Raw genomic sequence first — 22,830 nt, forward strand, 5'->3', positions numbered from 1 at the left:
GCAAAGTGCGTCATCAACCAAAAATGACTTGCATCAAACAACACTCCAAATCAATAAACAAGATGGAAAATGGTAATGTATCTATTAGACTAGAGGGTTCAAATTTTCATATTTTGAGGTAAATGATCGTTCACAAGTTACAGCCAAGAGGACAAAGAGGCGATCCCCTTTGTTACGACTTGTGAACGATCATTTTCAGTGTGTGATTTCAGAAATCACAGGTTATTTATTTACACGAACAACGTTTTTACAGCGCATACAAATGTAAAACATTGTAAAACAAAATAGTCAACAGAGTTATGCGTGGAGTCTTTCAGGATTCAAATTAATGCAATTTTTGTGGCCCGTCCGAAATATAGAGCCGCCAGTTGCTGCTTAAATAGGCAACATTTGGCATAACAGTTTAGTGTTTTTCTCACCAACTCGCAGCCTGTTATACACATTTGATAAATGCGTTCACGTTTCAAGTAGGCTACAATACAACTTTTCAGTCTTTATATTTTCCCAAATGCTTTTTTAATCTAACATGTCGTGTTCCAAACTAAATTTCGTATTTGTCAACAATGCTGGGCCGCTTATTCAGTTTACGTACCATGATCGAAACATCAGTGTGTTTTATGTAACTTTATCACATTTTAAAATATGTGTGATTTATACACGCTCTAATCCAATCAACATAGTTAATGGCATCAACCGTCACAGCGCATGGTAGTTGATGTACACTTAATGTAAAGGTTAACCAAATACAAAGATATAAAGTAGCTAAAATACTCTGGTACCATTAACATTTTAATAGGGGATTAAAACATTTTAATAGGGGATTAAAACAATGAAATGACTCAAACTTACTGACATCAATAGCATTTCCAACAATCTCTGATCAATACAGAAGTCTAGGGTGAATCCCTAGCTTTCGATTACAAGTAATACAGTTCATCAGGTTTTGCAAAACATAGGTGTCATTACAAAGATCACATCTGAACAACAATAAAAAGTACAAGCTCATATTTATATGCTGTAATTTAGTGCTGAGTACAAAGTGAACATTGCTGCTTAAATCAAACCAGCTACAGTTTTGATTTGTTCTTGTTCATAGGGAGAGAGGTTAGAAGTAGTCGAATAATTTGCTTGTGCATTTAATGTAGATGGGGGACATACTAGAAGGCTTTATATGGAATTTGCTAAAATGATTGACAGCAAAAATAAACTTTGAAAAGAAGGACTGGCAGAGGGGAAATAAATAAATAAAGACAATGTGAATAAAGAATTTACCAAAAATAGGAGCGTCTCACACTACATTTCACGTGTCAAAATAACACTTTTGAAACGGATGGCATAGCTTTAACACACACTGAAAATTTAACTTTTCTGATGTTGTATTCACCAACCCTTAAGTTTTTTTTCTTTCTTTTTAAATAAATAAAATACAAATCAGTGCTAGTTAAAGCCAGAATAACATGTTTTGACAAAAGCTGAGATCTTGGTGCCCTACAGTGACCCTAAATCAAGGACAGACATGAAATCATGATCATATCAATACTTTTTCAGATCAATTAGTACGATAAACACATGGAAAATGCCTACTTTTACTTCTATTACTCCATTTATACCATCAGCTTGCTTAGTATGTCCCAACACTTACTTTAAAACCATTTGTCTTTAGCTAGGCTGTTCATGGTGATACTGCCTCAAAAATGTCTACTTGTGACTAATGTCTGATTAGTGCCTTTAGCAGTTTTAACATTGGAAACACAGTAGTCACTGCTGCATGATTTTGCCTAAAATGATAGTACTATTCTTTACATAACATTGTTTATAGTGAATGGGGTTGTTACTTTGTTGCATACAACTGTAAAAATACAGTAAAATTTAACAATCACATTGCATTTTTTCCATATTTTGTCAACATAATAAAAAAAACATGGTATATTACAGATATTTAACAGGACATGACACACCAGTAATCTGAATTTACACCTCAATATCGGGCAAAAATCATTCAACTATGAAGTACATCACTTTTTTTTTTCCTGTCTTCCCTTCAAACATACAAAAACGTTAGGAAACAAACCTCCTATTACAGCTGCTCCCTTAGTTACCAGCCCACCCTCACCCCTGGCAACGGCTCATCGTCCGCCCCTCCAAAATCAGACGCAGAGCTGAAAAGAAAGAAAAGTGCAAACCAAAGGTGTTCTCGCGATTTCCTGTCTTCTTATCGGGACTAAAAGTTCATGTCTGTGGCGGATCCACACACTGACAAACTTGAGGTTGGTGTGTCAAAACTTGAGCAGGTACAACAACGCAACAGTCAGCAGGAGGCATAGAGAGCAGGGGGGGAACAGGGCGGCCTTGTTGACGTCATGCATGGCTCCAGGGCCTAGAGGAGAGACAGTCATGGTCAATATCAACCACAGAGCAAGGCCTCACCACACAGGGTACTGACACAAAAAGCAGCGTTCAAATAAACTGTTGTATTTTGAAACGATTTAAGACAAATACATTTCTGCGACACAAATTCCACGTGAAATAGTATTTACTATGTGGGATTATTCCTAGGTGTTTTTGTTGATCCAGGTATGAAGTTTTAAAACAGTAAATCTGACTGACCGTAGAGGATGATGCTGGCGTTAGTGATTCCCATCGTGTTCCTCGCAACACACGTGTAGTTTCCATAGTCTTCTTCTGATATGTTAAAGAAAATCAGCATGGTTTGTTTACCCTGGTTCTCGATCTTCACCCCATCTAGTCCATTGGAGAGCCTGCAAGAGACACATTCAAGTCACAGACCCTGTAGTTCAAAATACTCAACCTTCAACCAAGACTCACTGGAGAGAAAAAAACTAACTAGTACAAGTGTCCTTCAGGGTTCAAAACCCTACCAAGTTTACAGGAACCGCCCTCATAAGATACATACATCCATATGTAACTGTATTAAAACTGTGGGTGCACAGCACTGTCTGAAAGCCCAAAAAACCATGTGTCCTTGAAAAGGTCAAGTCTGTTACATGTGCAGCATCTCGCGTGACCTTGAACGTGCACTCAGTCACTGAGAAGAAACAAGCTTCACAAACACTCGACGCTGCTTGTTGAGCAGCTGAAGTCTGCAACAAACATCTTACGTTTTCTCAGTGGCTGCATCGCTAATATGACCATGGCTCACTGGACTGTGCCGGTGCAGAACAATATTCTTTTGCAAAACGTGCTTGTTCATTATAACTCCCCCTTCTTCTACAAGCTCAGAGGTTGTCCAAGCAACACAGCCCCATTGACAAACTAATTATGCGAGAATAATAATGCTTGGTATTCACGACTGTTATGAATAGTAAAAGATCTCTGTCATTCTGTTTCTCCCCCCCCCCAATCCACCCCCCCCCCCGCCCTAACTCTGATATAAGGAACAGCCTTCAAGACACTCACCTCCTTTCCTCCTTGTACCACTCAAAATCCGCTCTCGGCACAGCCGAGGCCTCACACTGTAATACTCCTTTTTGTCCCACAGGGGCTCCTGTACTTTTGGCCTTGGAAATCGTGGGTGGATCTGCATCACACAAGGCAGGGTTGGATTTTATTTTTCATCAAGTAAAGGATTTGAAGAGTTCTCTAGGATGAGTAGGGTGTGTTATATATGTCAGAGTTGTTTATACTGTCGGCTCTAGAAGGTTAGAGGGTTCAATTTCTGCTTGAAGTCTATTGGTGCTGAGGTAAGTTCTCTCACGGGCCACCCTCTGTGTGTTCTCCCACACTCACATGGGTTCCTCTGCTAAAACCCCCCCAATAAAAACATGCAGAACAGATCGGTGTCCTGCACATCTCCCTGACATCTGTGACACCCAATAAAGATTTCAGACCATAGACAAGCTGGTGGTGTGTGTGTGTATTCTGTGCAGTTTTGGTTCTTACAGTTGACGATAACTTGGACAGTCCTCACATCAGGGGAAGAGATGTCGTTGGAGGAGATGCATTCATAACGCCCCGACTGCTCCTTGGTCACCGCTTTCAAATCCACCACTTCTCCCTCGTTGACAAACATATGTCCTGAAAAATAGAACATGTATGCTTAAGCTGCATCAACAGCAAGTGACAGCATGCTTTCCAAAAACATAAACTGCATCACTCAAGAAGGCAAAAGGTATAACAGTCACAGGCAAGAACATCACACAGAAGACATCATAGAAAAGGTAAGAGAAAGATGGTAAACTACCCCTGGCTCTTCCCACATTAGTTACATTCACAAACAGATCTGATTGAAAACGAATCCTTATGTTGCTTTCCCCTGGATGCGTTGAAGCATAGAAAAACAGTGGAAATGAAATTATAAGCACTAATTGAATAATCAGAATCCTGTGCTCATGAAAAACATAATAAATGATGTTTAATTGCACAGGCACGCGTGTGCGAATGCGCCTGGGTGTGATAATGTGGCTAAAAAGGGAAAGAAAACATCTTTACTTGAGAGATAACCTAAACCCAATCAGTGGGAAATGTCACTTCACACAATAACTCTACATTAGCAAGATCTCATTATATTTTCCCCAGGCTCAGCCCCACAGCTCTACCAGTAGCTGATTTGGGATATTGGTGAGAAGGTTCTGGGCCGATCAGTGTGTAGCTTTTACCTCAAATGTGGGCTGGTGGGGCCATTGCGACTGGAATTACAGATAATTGGAACATTTTCATTACGCATATCTACATTTATGAGGAGAAGAAATTGGAAACTGAGCTATTGGCCATTACTTTTTTTTTTTTTTTTTTTTTTACTTTTTATGGTTGCAGGCAATGTTGGTTTGAGTGATGGTCAAGGTTATTCTCAAATAGTTCCAGTTTTGAGGGAGAATCTGGGTGTACTATTTCATCCATTACCCCAGCCAAAGCTTTGATTTGGCTGGGGGCCAAATCCAAAAAAACACATGTTTATACCTGCTGAATCTCTCAGATTGCTCTGTCTTATAAACATTCACCCCACAAGACAATTCATTATGTGTGTGTCAATCAACGTATAATATCAGCTAATGAGTTATACACTTAGTATAATTAATGTCATGGGCTTCTCCAAAGTTTTTTTTTATCATGTGTTCTTTTAAGATTATTATCTTGACCTTGTTTGATTCTAAAGATCTTTCTACAGACGTCAACACACCGTACGGCCATGACAAGCTGCACTTCCAGTATACTTTGATCCTTGACTCAGTGATGATATGTAGTTTTGTCACGGTGAGACAATTAATACTTTGTATGTTGGAAGAGTTTACGTTATTTTGCATAATCCTCTGCTTCACTCACCCTGTCCTTATTTTGCACACAACCTTGTCACAAACGCTACCATATATATATATATATATATATATTATATATTCCTTTTTCCCCACAACACTGCAGAAAAATTCAACAACTCGGGTATGCAATTAAGAATAATTAATGGTTGCTGAAACGTTTTCTGCTGAAGAACGAGTTGTCTTAGCAACCAAGGCTGTTACACTTTTCACAGTTGCTTTGGAGCACAGAGGTGGTCGTCATGCTAGTTCCTCAACATCTGAGAATGTGGAAAGTACAGGCACTGGAAATCATAATTTCTATACAATACATTAAACATTTTGTCATTTGTCTTATGAAATAGCAGGTACTTCTTAGATGTGTGGTTGCTTTTTGGTATGTCTTTTCTTTACTTGGTTTTGTCAACGCATGACTGGCACTGCCTTAATGGGATTAGGGCTACATTTCACATCAGATACATTTAAAAAATACAGTAATTAATCCACTGTTAATTAACTGTCCACTGTTAACTGACGTCTAATCTGCTGTCCAAGTCATTATCACAATTATTAGTTTCGAGGCATAAGAATGGTCTGTGGATTACACATTTTTTGACAGATCACTGCATTAAAATAGGTTCCATGGTATAAACTATAGTTTAGCCTATTGTTACTAATGTTGTACAAATGTTTCAACACAGGCTGTTCCAGTATCTTTTTTATTTTTTGTATTGAGTGAATTCTCTCTCTCCATCTACAGATTGATGTTTTTGATATCAAACATGCAACAAAAACTGAACGAGCCTTGGCGGTTGCAGATTACCTTTATGACTCTGAATGAACATTGATATGGACTTTGATACACTGTCAACACACACTAGTCATTTTACACACTGTCACATCAACTACTGGTTGCACAATCATCAATTTACACTAATTGTACCCTACTTGACTCTAGGTTGGAATAGGTTATAAGGTTAGTTCAGGATATTATGTGTATTATAGGGTTAGTTTACTGTATTGTTTATTATTTTGTATATTTAAGACGTTTATTATATTATATGTTAGCTTATACCTATGTTCTGAGTACTTATGTCATGTTATTCCAGGTTGCTTTGCTTTATCTTGTCCAAAGAATTTCAGTGCCCAGTCAGACCCCTTGTTGTTCTCTGCATCTGACAATAAAAGACTTGAAGTTGACTCACGTGGTAGGTGGTATATTAAGGTAACGCACCTAAACATAATGCATCATAGTGTACATGTCATGTGATGAAAATTGGCCGCAGACTTTAGGCTATAGGCTACACACTTTTCATTAAAAACGTAATCCATAAGACTACCATTAAACATTTTCTGGTAGTTTCTTGTAGTTTGGACTACAAACAGTAGCAGATTCACCTTCTGACTGAACATGCCACGTGAGGCCAATGAAACAGCATGCCTTGCAACAGGGGCAAATCTAGGTTCCCACTTTTGGGGGGGGCCAAGCCCCTAGATGAAACCTATAATTTTTCCTGTGACCCAGCAAAACTAGGGGAGTCTGGGGGCATGTTCCCCCAGAAGATTTTTTTTAAATATCATTTTAAATAGTGTCATCCAGTGTGTTTTAGGAAGCTAAAAATAAAATAAAAACGTTTTTCTTTTTTGTTTGGGGGGGGGCTAATGAAACTTGGGCTAGATACGCCCATACCTTGCAACATATTTACTCATACAGCGGACTGTTGCATCTTCTGATACTGTTAATTAAAATGCTAAACAGACAATGACAGTAACATGAAATGTTCTGTTCCAACACAGTGAAACATCAATGTTGCTTCCACAGTGCTGCCATAACAGTGCATTTTCAGGACTAGTTTGTTTGAGGTAAGGTTGACTGCCTGCAGTTGTTCCAGATTGTGTACCGGCGTCTAACACCTCAAAGCATCACATCCTCCTTTAATCTGCTAGTGGACCTGGAGGAACGGAACGCTGTTATCTTCTGTTTATCCAAGAAGTTTGTTTTCCTTATCACTGTTCAAAACTATTATCTCGGAAAGACGTAGAGGAATGTGTTCACATTTGTGCTAGTGAACAGATATCCTGTGTGATAATAATGGTTGCTAGCTAGCGTGTGTGATCTGCAACCAACGTTTTAATGGTAGCGCAGTGTCCGCTGGCGGCTTGTGAGATCAATGTCTCCATATCTCAGCGCGGAACAAAATGGCATGTTTGTATATTTAAATGTATATTCGTCGCAAACTGCTGTTCCTCATTTCCTCCTCCAGTACAGCTTGCCCTTCTCATGATAGCCGGCCACATTATTATGATTAGCATCAACATTACATTTTAGTCATTTAGCAGACGCTCTTATCCAGAGCGACTTACAGTAAGTACAGGGACATTCCCCCCGAGGCAAGTAGGGTGAAGTGCCTTGCCCAAGGACACAACGTCATTTGACACGGCGGGGAATTGATCCGGTAACCTTCTGATTACTAGCCGGACTCCCTCACGGCTCAGCCATCTGACTCCAGCTTAACTCAACACTCCTCAACACTCAACACTCGACTTGACTCAACACTCCTGCCTGACTCAACACTAGTGGCTCGCAATGTTACATTCAGGTGAAGCGCCGATGCTTGTCCAAGAGGTGGCGTTCCGCAAGGGAATAAGGGTTTTTTGGTTTTATGAACATTAACATGGGTTGCAATATTACACACATACACTGCCTCCCTCAGCAAAATAAACAATAAAATGATGTTAAAAATAAATGCCCAACGTGGTATTCTTAGCCTTTCCCTGCTCTGAGGTAGTAATTAACTGAGGCAGGGAACCAAGTTCTACTCAAAAGAATTCAATACAGTTCAATCCTGGCATCAAACCAGTGCAACAATCTTACTTTGTAATGTAGCTAATCTTTGTCCTCCAACGTCAGTTACTGGCTACGGCTGATAAAAAACGGTCAAGTCCTGTGTCAATTAAATCTAATTACTTTTTCAATTGTGATTATAGTTATACAGTCTTCTACTTTCGCCACTGAACTATGCAGTAGACTGAATAAGCCACTATGGTTATTAAATGTTTAAAATGTCAGTTATTAGTCTTTATTATCACATTTAGTATGAATTATTATATTTATAGACATACGTAGCCTACACACACTAGGGACTACTTGTGTACAAACTTCTTACTAGAGACATTTTGCCTTCGAATCAACCAATATATTGAAGAAAAGAAGTTCTCCCTAACAACCTTCAAAACAGACTGCTTTGAGAGCTGAGGAAGGTATTTCTGGCGTACCTGCAAAAAGGACCACACCACCCTTCTGTTCCAAACTGCAAACTACTTGGACCGCATGCTCTTAAAAGCTCAACCGGTCATTTGTTATGCTCCCCCCAGCTGGAAATTATCCTACCCTAATCCAACTGGTCACTATCCTACCCTCATCCAGCTGGTCACTATCCTACCCTCATCCAGATGGTCACTATCCTACTGTCATCCAGCTGGTCACTATCCTACCCTCATCCAGCTGGTCACTATCCTACCCTCATCCATCTGGTCACTATCCTACCCTCATCCAGATGGTCACTATCCTACTGTCATCCAGCTGGTCACTATCCTACCCTCATCCATCTGGTCACTATCCTACCCTCATCCAGATGGTCACTATCCTACTGTCATCCAGCTGGTCACTATCCTACCCTCATCCAGCTGGTCACTATCCTACCCTCATCCATCTGGTCACTATCCTACCCTCATCCAGATGGTCACTATCCTACCCAAATCCAGCTGCCATTTGTCCTTGGTATACAATACTCTGTCACCCCCCCCCCACACACACACACTTTCACCTGATGTTAGACCAACTGTAAAGTAAGGGCCTTGAAATAGACATAAAGAGTGCTCGCTAATAACGTCTGCAGGCTTCAAACCGCTCAAGCCTGGCTTGAGATGTCAACTCTTAGCTTCTGATATACTCTTGATGAAACAAGTCATTTCCATCCAGAGCCATTATGTGCTGCAAGTCCAACAGGGTTCCAGGGTTGTCATGGCAATGGCAGAAAAATCTAGCCCATCGTGCTGTGGTCTGAAGCCACATGAAAGAGCTATGGTACGGTATAGTGAAGGAAGAACAAGGTGTTCAAGTATGCCTACTGCCTACCTGACAAACTCAACAATCAGCACTGCAAACAAAGGCTCAATAGTTACAAAAGGTCTACGTACACAAGTCACAACAGGGAATGTTTTTACATTTACATTTAGTCATTTAGCAGACGCTCTTATCCAGAGCGACTTACAGTAAATACAGGGACATTCCCCTGAGGCAAGTAGGGTGAAGTGCTTTGCCCAAGGACACAATGTCATTTCAATGACCTTCAGATTACTAGCCCGATTCCCTAACCGCTCAGCCACCTGTTGTGTCATGATGAGGGACTGGTTTCAACGTCTCAATAACCCTCTCTTGCTCTGCCTCCGTGGAAGGCCTTCCTTTTCAAGGTTTATTCAATTTTTTCTCCTGTTGGGAGTTTTTCTGGGCGTTTTTCCTTGTCTTCCTTGAGGGTTTAGATTGGTTGAGGGGCAGTTCTATGGGCGTATGTGAAACCCTTTTATGACATGCTTGCGTGTAAAAAGGGCTATACAAATACATTTGATTTGATTTTCGTACGTTTGGTGGAAGTTATAACAATGAAAAACATTTCTACGATTTATGAAGACTTGAAAGTGTTCCGAGGAGAATCTTCCATGCATTGTTTACGAGCATGAAGGATGATTCAAAGATCACTAATGCATGTTTTTCTCTTCACGCATCTCACAGAACAGCCCTTTTAAAGAACGCTCGACTGAGCTTGTTTGTGGAACCCACAGAGAACCCACACGAGAGAGAACCACTCTCTCTTTTCTCAGGCCATGTTCCAGTAGAGCAAGCAAGGTATAAACAGATTTAAAATATTTCCGCTCCACGTCTGTCATTGAAACGGTTCTTGGCATATTAAAACCCTTCCTCTGAAACATTGTGTAGATTAACTCCTCCCTCGCTGCCCTTTCCTTCCCTGGCTGAGTAACAGACACAGAGGTCCTGTGGTGGCCCTACCTCTCTGTCACTGCCGTTAGGAGAAAACGAATATGAAAACATTACAGGATGACATTCTGTTCATAATGAGATTCCGGAGCGCTAATGATTTCATAATAAACCATTGACCATTATTAATGTTTGTCAACACATCTAATTGTGATATGCAATCATCCCTGGTTAGCTCATAATAGGTTTTCAAAGTGCGATAATGACTTTTGTCTGCGTAAACCAATTAAAGGATTGCTGACACATTATATGGGGGTAGTTATGCTTGAAGTAATGGGAGGGCACCAGTCAGTCCCATTTCACTGCGAGACAAAGTATTTTCAAAGCAGGATTGTGGATCCCATGATGCCAAACTGTTAACTTGTGTTCATTACACCTCACAGAATTTACTGTATATGTAGAAAAAAGAATACATGAATGTGCTTTGATGGTAAGATATATTGAGATGGCATGCTATGTTGAAAATGTATTTATCTGATTTAGTACTGTACTTGCTCTGCATCACTATTGCATGCTTCAAAAAAACCTGATGTATGTTATTTCAGGTCATTTGTCAAATAGCAAACTTTTCGTTCAGATGTACGTGAAGTGGTTGTTGCAACACCTTTTTAAAGATGAATCTCTACTATTGACCTATTGCAAGTCACCATCCATACACACACACACACACACACACCATATGATGATAAACTGGTGAAGTGCATTTCAGACATGAACCGTTAAAATACTGACATTATTGGGTGACATTGTCATGTTCTTTTTTCTTTTCCTTTTTCTCTCGTCATTAATGGTAAAAAACAAATCAAGTGTCCATTTGATTAATGGCATTGTGACATCAAGGGACATTAATGACATAGAAAGAAGCAGAATGATTTTGATTGCATATTGAGCAACTGTTCCAAATGCCAATAAAACAGTGGTGGTTACTATGCCCTGGTGGGGTGAATCATATCTCATATCACACACCACCCTCCCCCTTGCCCAATCAGCTTGTGGATAAGTAATAGGTCACCATGGTGACACTGTTCAACCTGACCAATCATCACCCTGGAAACCTTTCCTTGGTCTTCATCCAGGCTCCAGCCTGCCTCACAACAAATCGCCCCAGCGCATTTATAAATACATCTTCATTAGGACAGTCAGTCATAGACCAGACAGGGTCTAATTACAACTGGGTTTTGATTACTGACTGCCAATCAATTACTCTAATATAATGCCTCTCCCCAGAGATGCCTGGGAGAGTGATTACTGGATCATTGGAAGTCTGTCTCCAGGCTGTTGTGGAGGGGTTCATCTCAGAGGTGTAAACAGCAGGAGAGGAAGAGAGAGAGAAAGAGAGACACCTGACAGACCCTCCAGAGGGCTCTGCCATCCATTTTACCTCCTCTCCCTTTCTTCCTCCTCTGCTAGTGTGGACAGACATGTTTGGAAACATCCTTTTGTACCAGGAATAGGAGACATCAATATGATTTATGCACATTTATAGCCCAGCTGTGGCACTTGATAATTTGTGTGGTCTTTTTGAACTGAGTGAGTGTCACAGGCTTGCCAGTGGTGTTCTTGAATAAGCAAAGGGGGATGTTTGTATATTGTAAGCAGCCACCAATTTACAAACCAAAAAGGCTTCCAGTTCTTCTTCTACTGCTGATAATAACCTGATCGAGCTCCAGAACCACAGAAGCATTTGTATCTCGCCAGGTACGTATTTGGAAACGGCTAATCTACAAAACAGGCAAAGCTGCATGAGACTGAAGACGTAACTGAACAATTTGATTCCTGGGGTTTTTAAACATCATTCATTTTCAGACACTTCCAGCCTGATGTATGTATGTATATATATATATAGGGCCTATAGTTTTTAATACTGTACTTTCATGCCTGTCGCATTCTACAATTAAAGACGACGGGAGCGCTGGCGGCAACTGCATTTCCCCTCAAAAGGTCTGTACTTATCAGGTACCGAACCGGGAGCCCCACACACGCCGGAGACGCAGGGGGAAACGGTAATCCCAGGGCACGTGGTTGAACCAGCTAGTTAATCGCACCTGATGATAATTAATAACGAAGCCTGCAAGTGAGGCGTTCAAGCGACGAGGCTTTGCGGCGGCTCGCTCCTGCGGGGTGGAAAGGCACGCGGTGGGATCCAAGTCACACATTTGAGGTGGTAAGGAGGTAAAAGAATGATGCGATCTGGGAAAACGTGTTCTGTTCAGGCTTCATCAGGTATGCGACTGGTTTAATAACATGGAAAAAAGGGAGTGATTGCGCGTGAAACGCAGCATAACAGGGCTCAGTAATGACGTGGTGCGGGAGAGGTAATATGGTGGAGGGGCCCCTGAGACCACAACCCATTAGCCAGTGCTTCAGGGACCAGAGAGGTACAGTGTATTGAACTGTTCATTAAAAAATTGTATTTCCTCTGAATTCTACAAGAAAGGGGAAGTTGAGGAACACTGTAGCAAAGCTCGTGGGATTGTAATGGTTGTGGTTAGACTGGGAGAGAGAAAGGAGGTTAGAGACTATTGAGTGAACCAAGAGGACTGTCTGAAATCAAGCACATGAGTACAGTTGGCTCTCATTGAGAAGGCCGTCGGAATGCAATTTAATCTTTCAACTCTTAAGCATTCAGCACCACAGCAGAGCACAAACTGAGTGCTTTTAGTTGAATAGGGTCGTTTGTTTCGTTAGCGTTACAAGTAAAGATAGATATTGTACGTCATCCACAGTGTACCACACAACACTGCTGGTAAAGGACGACACCTGAGTGTGTAGCTCAAATCCACACATCTTCAACCAGGTTCCTCAGCAGCACTGGGAAAATAAAAAGTAACTTAACATTGAATTCTTCAAATAGTGAAAGCACCCACAGTGTCTAACTGAAAGCCTTGGAAATCCACATTTAACTGCATAATCGCCATCCCAATTAAGTCTCCCTCTTGACGTCAAAACGAAACATTGAATTTTAGTAGCTTAGCCTCAACTGGCTGACAGGCTGTGACTTTCAGGGAAAGTGACTGGAACCTGCGTTTTTATAACAATAGTCTGACAGCATCTCAGTGTGTTCCCTTTTCACCTGTCTTCAGATGGACCTGAGAGTCCCTGTCACCCGCTGTGGGGGTGGGGGCGACTGCTTCAGGACGTCGGCAGGGAGAGGACACCTGTCACCCTGGGCTTGTCACTGAGAGAGCTTTCGCTTAGCAAGAACACACGGGAGAGAAATGAGAGAGAAATGCGGGCTGGTAGTCTCTGAACTTCTGGAAATTCCCTGTGCCAAACCCAAGTCGTTTTATCAGCTTGGTGGAGAATTTAACTGTCTTATTCATGTGATATTTGGTAAATTGGTCACCCAAATTGTGAAATATTTTGTCAAAATTAGTTCAGTGTCTTGAGAACTTTTGAGCTTTGTGTTGCAGGGGGTTCAAAAACAGATTTTCTTTTTCTGCTGCAGCTCACTAGAACAGTAATGGGTCTGATTTAGCTTACCTTCTTCTGAAATCTAGTTATAGCACAATGGGAATATTAATGGGAATATAGCTAAAACCTACATGTGGTAATGTAGCACCTCTACAACCTGTAATCATAAATTTTACAACATTTAATCAATACTGTATTCATATTCTTCAAACATTGGCATGAAAGCAATTTCCCAAAATGTTACAAATGTTGTCTAGGCATAGACCTTTATCTACCCTATCAGTATCCGTAGCTAATTAACCAAGTTGCTTTCAATTAAACAACCCATTCGTATTCCACTACAGCTCTGGAGCTAACCAGAGCTATCAAACACTGCATGCATAACCACCGTACATAATTCAGTTATATTTAACAGGCAGTGTTCTTGGTTATGCATTTAACAATTCATAATTGGCCACTGACAATCATCCATTGATCTATCCAGCACATCTAAGACTGTCTTGACACGCAAGCCTCCCTCGACCATCTCAGGCCACTCTGCTACAGTGATAGGGTCAGGCTATTTATCTCTGTAAGATAACACCTTAAAAGACACATGGGCGTCCATTCACTGTAGATAAAACTTAAATAATTTCAACAAAGGCCAACAGAGGCTGCAGTCTTTACATGCAGTTTGAGACTTCCGAGACACCCCCCTCAGATTGAGGAAGACAAGTGTCTGGATAATAAAGCATGAGACAGATAAAAGTGACCAGGCGCAGACGGGTCAATACGACTTGAAAATAATACAGTTGATGAAAGAATACTATTATTTCAACTACTCCTTAAAACCCCATCAGTTGTCAATGCATTTTCTCAAACAGTGTTACTTTTGATATGGGATGTTTATATAAAAGTACTAAAAATAAATGAAAACGAGCGATTTTACTGAGAAAAGACCATAAATAATGCTTCTTTAGATTCCCACATCAAACATGCTGTATGTTGCCAGAAGCTAACAACAATCCAGACATGAGTTGAATGAAAGTCATTGTCTTCCTCTTTACTCCTGAGACAATATTTAACAATATTCCCTGAAGGGGGAAGGGAAATCATTATATAATTTTACCGTTTAAAGCAAGCCTTTTATGTTCTTTACATTGGCCCTAGGTTTCAGAATTGTTAATTAGGAAAAAAGGAAGAAAATAATGAATATTACTGACATCAAAATGTTTTTAGAAACTGACGCTTCTGAGATTCTCTAGGATAAAATGACCAAAGGGGAAATTAGCAAAGGAGTCAGTATGTGGGTTTTGGAAGAAATTAGCAAATGGGGTTAGTATGTGTGTTTTGGATGAAATGACCAAAGATGAAATTACCAAAGGGGTCAGTATGTGTGTTTTGGATGAAATGATCAAATGGGTTAGTGTATGTGTTTTGTATTAAATTACCGCATAAGAAATTAGCAAAGGGGTTAGCATGTGTGTTTTGGATGAAATGACCAAAGGGGTTCGTTTGTGTGTTTTGGATGAAAAGAACAAAGGGGTTACTATGTGTGTTTTGGATGAAATGAGCAAAGGAGAAATGAGCAAAGGGGTTAGTATGTGCATTTTGGATGAAAAAATCTAAGAGGTTAGTATGTGTGTTTTGGATGAAATGACCAAAGGGGTTGGTGTGTGTGTTATGGATGAAATGAGCGAAGGAGAAATTAGCAATGGGGAGTATGTGTATTTTGGATGAAATTACCAAAGGGGTTTGCATGTGTGTTTTGGATGATAAAACCAAAGGAGTTAGTATGTGTGTTTTGGATGAAATGGCCAAAGGGGTTAGCATGTGTGTTTTGGGTGATAAAACCAAAGGGGTTAGCATGTGTGTTTTGGATGATAAAACCAAAGGGGTTAGTGTGTGTCTTTTGGATGAAATGACCAAAGGGGTTAGTATGTGTGTTTTGAATGAAATGACCAAAGGGTTAGTATGTGTGTTTTGGATTAAATTACCAAACGAGTCAGTATGTGTGTTTTGGATGAAATGACCAAGGGGGTTAGTATGTGTGTTTTGGATGAAATGACCAAAGGGGTTAGTATGTGTGTTTTGGATGAAATGACCAAAGGGGTTAGTATGTTTGTTTTGGATGAAATGACCAAAGGGGTTGGTATGTGTGTTTTCAATTAAATGACCAAAGGGGTTAGTATGTGTGTTTTGGATGAAATGACCAAAGGGGTTAGTATGTGTGTTTTGGATGAAATGACCAAAGGGGTTAGCATGTGTGTTTTGAATGAAATGACCAAAGGGGTTGGTATGTGTGTTTTCAATTAAATGACCAAAGGGGTTAGTATGTGTGTTTTGGATGAAATGACCAAAGGGGTTAGCATGTGTGTTTTGAATGAAATGACCAAAGGGGTAAGTATGTGTTTGGATGAAATGACCAAAGGAGTTAGTATGTGTGTTTTGGATGAAATGACCAAAGGGGTTAGTATGTGTGTTTTGGATGAAATGACCAAAGGGGTTGGTATGTGTGTTTTCAATGAAATGACCAAACGGGTTAGTATGTGTGTTTTGGATGAAATGACCAAAGGAGTTAGTATGTGTGTTTTGGATGAAATGACAAAAGGGGTTAGCATGTGTGTTTTGAATGAAATGACCAAAGGGGTAAGTATGTGTTTGGATGAAATGACCAAAGGGGTTAGTATGTGTGTTTTGGATGAAATGACCAAAGGGGTTAGTATGTGTGTTTTGGATGAAATGACCAAAGGGGTTAGTATGTGTGTTTTGGATGAAATGACCAAAGGGGTTGGTATGTGTGTTTTCAATTAAATGACCAAAGGGGTTAGTATGTGTGTTTTGGATGAAATGACCAAAGGGGTTAGCATGTGTGTTTTGAATGAAATGACCAAAGGGGTTGGTATGTGTGTTTTCAATTAAATGACCAAAGGGGTTAGTATGTGTGTTTTGGATGAAATGACCAAAGGGGTTAGCATGTGTGTTTTGAATGAAATGACCAAAGGGGTAAGTATGTGTTTGGATGAAATGACCAAAGGGGTTAGTATGTGTGTTTTGGATGAAATGACCAAAGGGGTTAGTATGTGTGTTTTGGATGAAATTACCAAAGGGGTTAGTATGTGTGTTTTGGATGAAATGACCAAAGGGGTTAGCATGTGTGTTTTGAATGAAATGACCAAAGGGGTAAGTATGTGTTTGGATGAAATGACCAAAGGGGTTAGTATGTGTGTTTTGGATGAAATGACCAAAGGGGTTAGCATGTGTGTTTTGAATGAAATGACCAAAGGGGTAAGTATGTGTTTGGATGAAATGACCAAAGGGGTTAGTATGTGTGTTTTGGATGAAATGACCAAAGGGGTTAGTATGTGTGTTTTGGATGAAATGACCAAAGGGGTTAGTATGTGTGTTTTGGATGAAATGACCAAAGGGGTTGGTATGTGTGTTTTCAATGAAATGACCAAAGGGGTTAGTATGTGTGTTTTGGATGAAATGACCAAAGGGGTTAGTATGTGTGTTTTGGATGAAATGACCAAAGGGGTTAGTATGTGTGTTTTGGATGAAATGACCAAAGGGGTTGGTATGTGTGTTTTCAATTAAATGACCAAAGGGGTTAGTATGTGTGTTTTGGATGAAATGACCAAAGGGGTTAGCATGTGTGTTTTGAATGAAATGACCAAAGGGGTAAGTATGTGTTTGGATGAAATGACCAAAGGGGTTAGTATGTGTGTTTTGGATGAAATGACCAAAGAGGTTAGTATGTGTGTTTTGGATGAAATGACCAAAGGGGTTAGTATGTGTGTTTTGGATGAAATGACCAAAGGGGTTAGCATGTGTGTTTTGAATGAAATGACCAAAGGGGTAAGTATGTGTTTGGATGAAATGACCAAAGGGGTTAGTATGTGTGTTTTGGATGAAATGACCAAAGGGGTTAGCATGTGTGTTTTGAATGAAATGACCAAAGGGGTAAGTATGTGTTTGGATGAAATGACCAAAGGGGTTAGTATGTGTGTTTTGGATGAAATGACCAAAGGGGTTAGCATGTGTGTTTTGGATGAAATGACCAAAGGGGTTGGTATGTGTGTTTTCAATGAAATGACCAAACGGGTTAGTATGTGTGTTTTGGATGAAATGACCAAAGGAGTTAGTATGTGTGTTTTGGATGAAATGACCAAAGGGGTTAGCATGTGTGTTTTGAATGAAATGACCAAAGGGGTTCGTTTGTGTGTTTTGGATGAAAAGAACAAAGGGGTTACTATGTGTGTTTTGGATGAAATGAGCAAAGGAGAAATGAGCAAAGGGGTTAGTATGTGCATTTTGGATGAAAAAATCTAAGAGGTTAGTATGTGTGTTTTGGATGAAATGACCAAAGGGGTTGGTGTGTGTGTTATGGATGAAATGAGCGAAGGAGAAATTAGCAATGGGGAGTATGTGTATTTTGGATGAAATTACCAAAGGGGTTTGCATGTGTGTTTTGGATGATAAAACCAAAGGAGTTAGTATGTGTGTTTTGGATGAAATGGCCAAAGGGGTTAGCATGTGTGTTTTGGGTGATAAAACCAAAGGGGTTAGCATGTGTGTTTTGGATGATAAAACCAAAGGGGTTAGTGTGTGTCTTTTGGATGAAATGACCAAAGGGGTTAGTATGTGTGTTTTGAATGAAATGACCAAAGGGTTAGTATGTGTGTTTTGGATTAAATTACCAAACGAGTCAGTATGTGTGTTTTGGATGAAATGACCAAGGGGGTTAGTATGTGTGTTTTGGATGAAATGACCAAAGGGGTTAGTATGTGTGTTTTGGATGAAATGACCAAAGGGGTTAGTATGTTTGTTTTGGATGAAATGACCAAAGGGGTTGGTATGTGTGTTTTCAATTAAATGACCAAAGGGGTTAGTATGTGTGTTTTGGATGAAATGACCAAAGGGGTTAGTATGTGTGTTTTGGATGAAATGACCAAAGGGGTTAGCATGTGTGTTTTGAATGAAATGACCAAAGGGGTTGGTATGTGTGTTTTCAATTAAATGACCAAAGGGGTTAGTATGTGTGTTTTGGATGAAATGACCAAAGGGGTTAGCATGTGTGTTTTGAATGAAATGACCAAAGGGGTAAGTATGTGTTTGGATGAAATGACCAAAGGAGTTAGTATGTGTGTTTTGGATGAAATGACCAAAGGGGTTAGTATGTGTGTTTTGGATGAAATGACCAAAGGGGTTGGTATGTGTGTTTTCAATGAAATGACCAAACGGGTTAGTATGTGTGTTTTGGATGAAATGACCAAAGGAGTTAGTATGTGTGTTTTGGATGAAATGACAAAAGGGGTTAGCATGTGTGTTTTGAATGAAATGACCAAAGGGGTAAGTATGTGTTTGGATGAAATGACCAAAGGGGTTAGTATGTGTGTTTTGGATGAAATGACCAAAGGGGTTAGTATGTGTGTTTTGGATGAAATGACCAAAGGGGTTAGTATGTGTGTTTTGGATGAAATGACCAAAGGGGTTGGTATGTGTGTTTTCAATTAAATGACCAAAGGGGTTAGTATGTGTGTTTTGGATGAAATGACCAAAGGGGTTAGCATGTGTGTTTTGAATGAAATGACCAAAGGGGTTGGTATGTGTGTTTTCAATTAAATGACCAAAGGGGTTAGTATGTGTGTTTTGGATGAAATGACCAAAGGGGTTAGCATGTGTGTTTTGAATGAAATGACCAAAGGGGTAAGTATGTGTTTGGATGAAATGACCAAAGGGGTTAGTATGTGTGTTTTGGATGAAATGACCAAAGGGGTTAGTATGTGTGTTTTGGATGAAATTACCAAAGGGGTTAGTATGTGTGTTTTGGATGAAATGACCAAAGGGGTTAGTATGTGTTTGGATGAAATGACCAAAGGGGTTAGTATGTGTGTTTTGGATGAAATGACCAAAGGGGTTAGCATGTGTGTTTTGAATGAAATGACCAAAGGGGTAAGTATGTGTTTGGATGAAATGACCAAAGGGGTTAGTATGTGTGTTTTGGATGAAATGACCAAAGGGGTTAGTATGTGTGTTTTGGATGAAATGACCAAAGGGGTTGGTATGTGTGTTTTCAATGAAATGACCAAAGGGGTAAGTATGTGTTTGGATGAAATGACCAAAGGGGTTAGTATGTGTGTTTTGGATGAAATTACCAAAGGGGTTGGTATGTGTGTTTTCAATTAAATGACCAAAGGGGTTAGTATGTGTGTTTTGGATGAAATTAGCAAAGGGGAAATTAGCAACGGGGTTAGTATGTGTGTTTTAGAAGAAATTAGCAAAGGGGTTAGTATGTGTGTTTTAGAAGAAATTAGCAAAGGGGTTAGTATGTGTGTTTTGGATTAAATTACCAAACGAGTCAGTATGTGTGTTTTGGATGAAATGACCAAAGGGGTTGGTATGTGTGTTTTCAATTAAATGACCAAAGGGGTTAGTATGTGTGTTTTGGATGAAATGACCAAAGGGGTTAGCATGTGTGTTTTGAATGAAATGACCAAAGGGGTAAGTATGTGTTTGGATGAAATGACCAAAGGGGTTAGTATGTGTGTTTTGGATGAAATGACCAAAGGGGTTAGCATGTGTGTTTTGAATGAAATGACCAAAGGGGTAAGTATGTGTTTGGATGAAATGACCAAAGGGGTTAGTATGTGTGTTTTGGATGAAATGACCAAAGGGGTTAGCATGTGTGTTTTGAATGAAATGACCAAAGGGGTAAGTATGTGTTTGGATGAAATGACCAAAGGGGTTAGTATGTGTGTTTTGGATGAAATGACCAAAGGGGTTAGTATGTGTGTTTTGGATGAAATGACCAAAGGGGTTAGTATGTGTGTTTTGGATGAAATGACCAAAGGGGTTGGTATGTGTGTTTTCAATGAAATGACCAAAGGGGTTAGTATGTGTGTTTTGGATGAAATGACCAAAGGGGTTAGTATGTGTGTTTTGGATGAAATGACCAAAGGGGTTAGTATGTGTGTTTTGGATGAAATGACCAAAGGGGTTGGTATGTGTGTTTTCAATTAAATGACCAAAGGGGTTAGTATGTGTGTTTTGGATGAAATGACCAAAGGGGTTAGCATGTGTGTTTTGAATGAAATGACCAAAGGGGTAAGTATGTGTTTGGATGAAATGACCAAAGGGGTTAGTATGTGTGTTTTGGATGAAATGACCAAAGAGGTTAGTATGTGTGTTTTGGATGAAATGACCAAAGGGGTTAGTATGTGTGTTTTGGATGAAATGACCAAAGGGGTTAGCATGTGTGTTTTGAATGAAATGACCAAAGGGGTAAGTATGTGTTTGGATGAAATGACCAAAGGGGTTAGTATGTGTGTTTTGGATGAAATGACCAAAGGGGTTAGCATGTGTGTTTTGAATGAAATGACCAAAGGGGTAAGTATGTGTTTGGATGAAATGACCAAAGGGGTTAGTATGTGTGTTTTGGATGAAATGACCAAAGGGGTTAGCATGTGTGTTTTGGATGAAATGACCAAAGGGGTTGGTATGTGTGTTTTCAATGAAATGACCAAACGGGTTAGTATGTGTGTTTTGGATGAAATGACCAAAGGAGTTAGTATGTGTGTTTTGGATGAAATGACCAAAGGGGTTAGCATGTGTGTTTTGAATGAAATGACCAAAGGGGTAAGTATGTGTTTGGATGAAATGACCAAAGGGGTTAGTATGTGTGTTTTGGATGAAATGACCAAAGGGGTTAGTATGTGTGTTTTGGATGAAATGACCAAAGGGGTTAGTATGTGTGTTTTGGATGAAATGACCAAAGGGGTTAGCATGTGTGTTTTGAATGAAATGACCAAAGGGGTAAGTATGTGTTTGGATGAAATGACCAAAGGGGTTAGTATGTGTGTTTTGGATGAAATGACCAAAGGGGTTAGTATGTGTGTTTTGGATGAAATGACCAAAGGGGTTGGTATGTGTGTTTTCAATGAAATGACCAAACGGGTTAGTATGTGTGTTTTGGATGAAATGACCAAAGGAGTTAGTATGTGTGTTTTGGATGAAATGACCAAAGGGGTTAGCATGTGTGTTTTGAATGAAATGACCAAAGGGGTTGGTATGTGTGTTTTCAATTAAATGACCAAAGGGGTTAGTATGTGTGTTTTGGATGAAATGACCAAAGGGGTTAGCATGTGTGTTTTGAATGAAATGACCAAAGGGGTAAGTATGTGTTTGGATGAAATGACCAAAGGGGTTAGTATGTGTGTTTTGGATGAAATGACCAAAGGGGTTAGTATGTGTGTTTTGGATGAAATGACCAAAGGGGTTGGTATGTGTGTTTTGGATGAAATGACCAAAGGGGTTAGTATGTGTGTTTTGGATGAAATGACCAAAGGGGTTAGCATGTGTGTTTTCAATTAAATGACCAAAGGGTTTAGTATGTGTGTTTTGGATGAAATGACCAAAGGGGTTAGCATGTGTGTTTTGAATGAAATGACCAAAGGGGTTGGTATGTGTGTTTTCAATTAAATGACCAAAGGGGTTAGTATGTGTGTTTTGGATGAAATGACCAAGGGGGTTAGTATGTGTGTTTTGGATGAAATGACCAAAGGGGTTAAGTATGTGTTTGGATGAAATGACCAAAGGGGTTAGTATGTGTGTTTTGGATGAAATGACCAAAGGGGTTAGTATGTGTGTTTTGGATGAAATGACCAAAGGGGTTAGTATGTTTGTTTTGGATGAAATGACCAAAGGGGTTGGTATGTGTGTTTTCAATTAAATGACCAAAGGGGTTAGTATGTGTGTTTTGGATGAAATGACCAAAGAGGTTAGTAGGTGTGTTTTGGATGAAATGACCAAAGGGGTTAGCATGTGTGTTTTGAATGAAATGACCAAAGGGGTAAGTATGTGTTTGGATGAAATGACCAAAGGGGTTAGTATGTGTGTTTTGGATGAAATGACCAAAGGGGTTGGTATGTGTGTTTTCAATGAAATGACCAAAGGGGTTAGTATGTGTGTTTTGGATGAAATGACCAAAGGGGTTAGTATGTGTGTTTTGGATGAAATGACCAAAGGGGTTAGCATGTGTGTTTTGAATGAAATGACCAAAGGGGTAAGTATGTGTTTGGATGAAATGACCAAAGGGGTTAGTATGTGTGTTTTGGATGAAATGACCAAAGG

At 39.8% G+C, this 22,830-nt stretch overlaps 1 protein-coding gene across 3 annotated transcripts in view; it reads right to left on the bottom strand.

The window, feature by feature from the left end:
- opcml (opioid binding protein/cell adhesion molecule-like) overlaps positions 1 to 22,830 on the bottom strand; it is a 136,409-nt gene continuing 113,579 nt past the window's right edge. For all 3 annotated transcript variants that reach the window (XM_047043376.1, XM_047043377.1, XM_047043375.1), the window contains 4 exons: positions 3,901 to 4,035; positions 3,418 to 3,538; positions 2,608 to 2,759; positions 1 to 2,377 (listed from right to left, as the gene is read on the bottom strand). In XM_047043376.1, the coding sequence (XP_046899332.1) occupies positions 2,277 to 2,377; positions 2,608 to 2,759; positions 3,418 to 3,538; positions 3,901 to 4,035 (509 nt within the window). In that variant the 3' untranslated portion in view covers positions 1 to 2,276. The remainder of the gene's footprint in view (positions 2,378 to 2,607; positions 2,760 to 3,417; positions 3,539 to 3,900; positions 4,036 to 22,830) is intronic.

This window comes from Hypomesus transpacificus, chromosome 20 (genome assembly GCF_021917145.1).
Source record: "Hypomesus transpacificus isolate Combined female chromosome 20, fHypTra1, whole genome shotgun sequence".
Taxonomy (NCBI): domain Eukaryota; kingdom Metazoa; phylum Chordata; class Actinopteri; order Osmeriformes; family Osmeridae; genus Hypomesus; species Hypomesus transpacificus.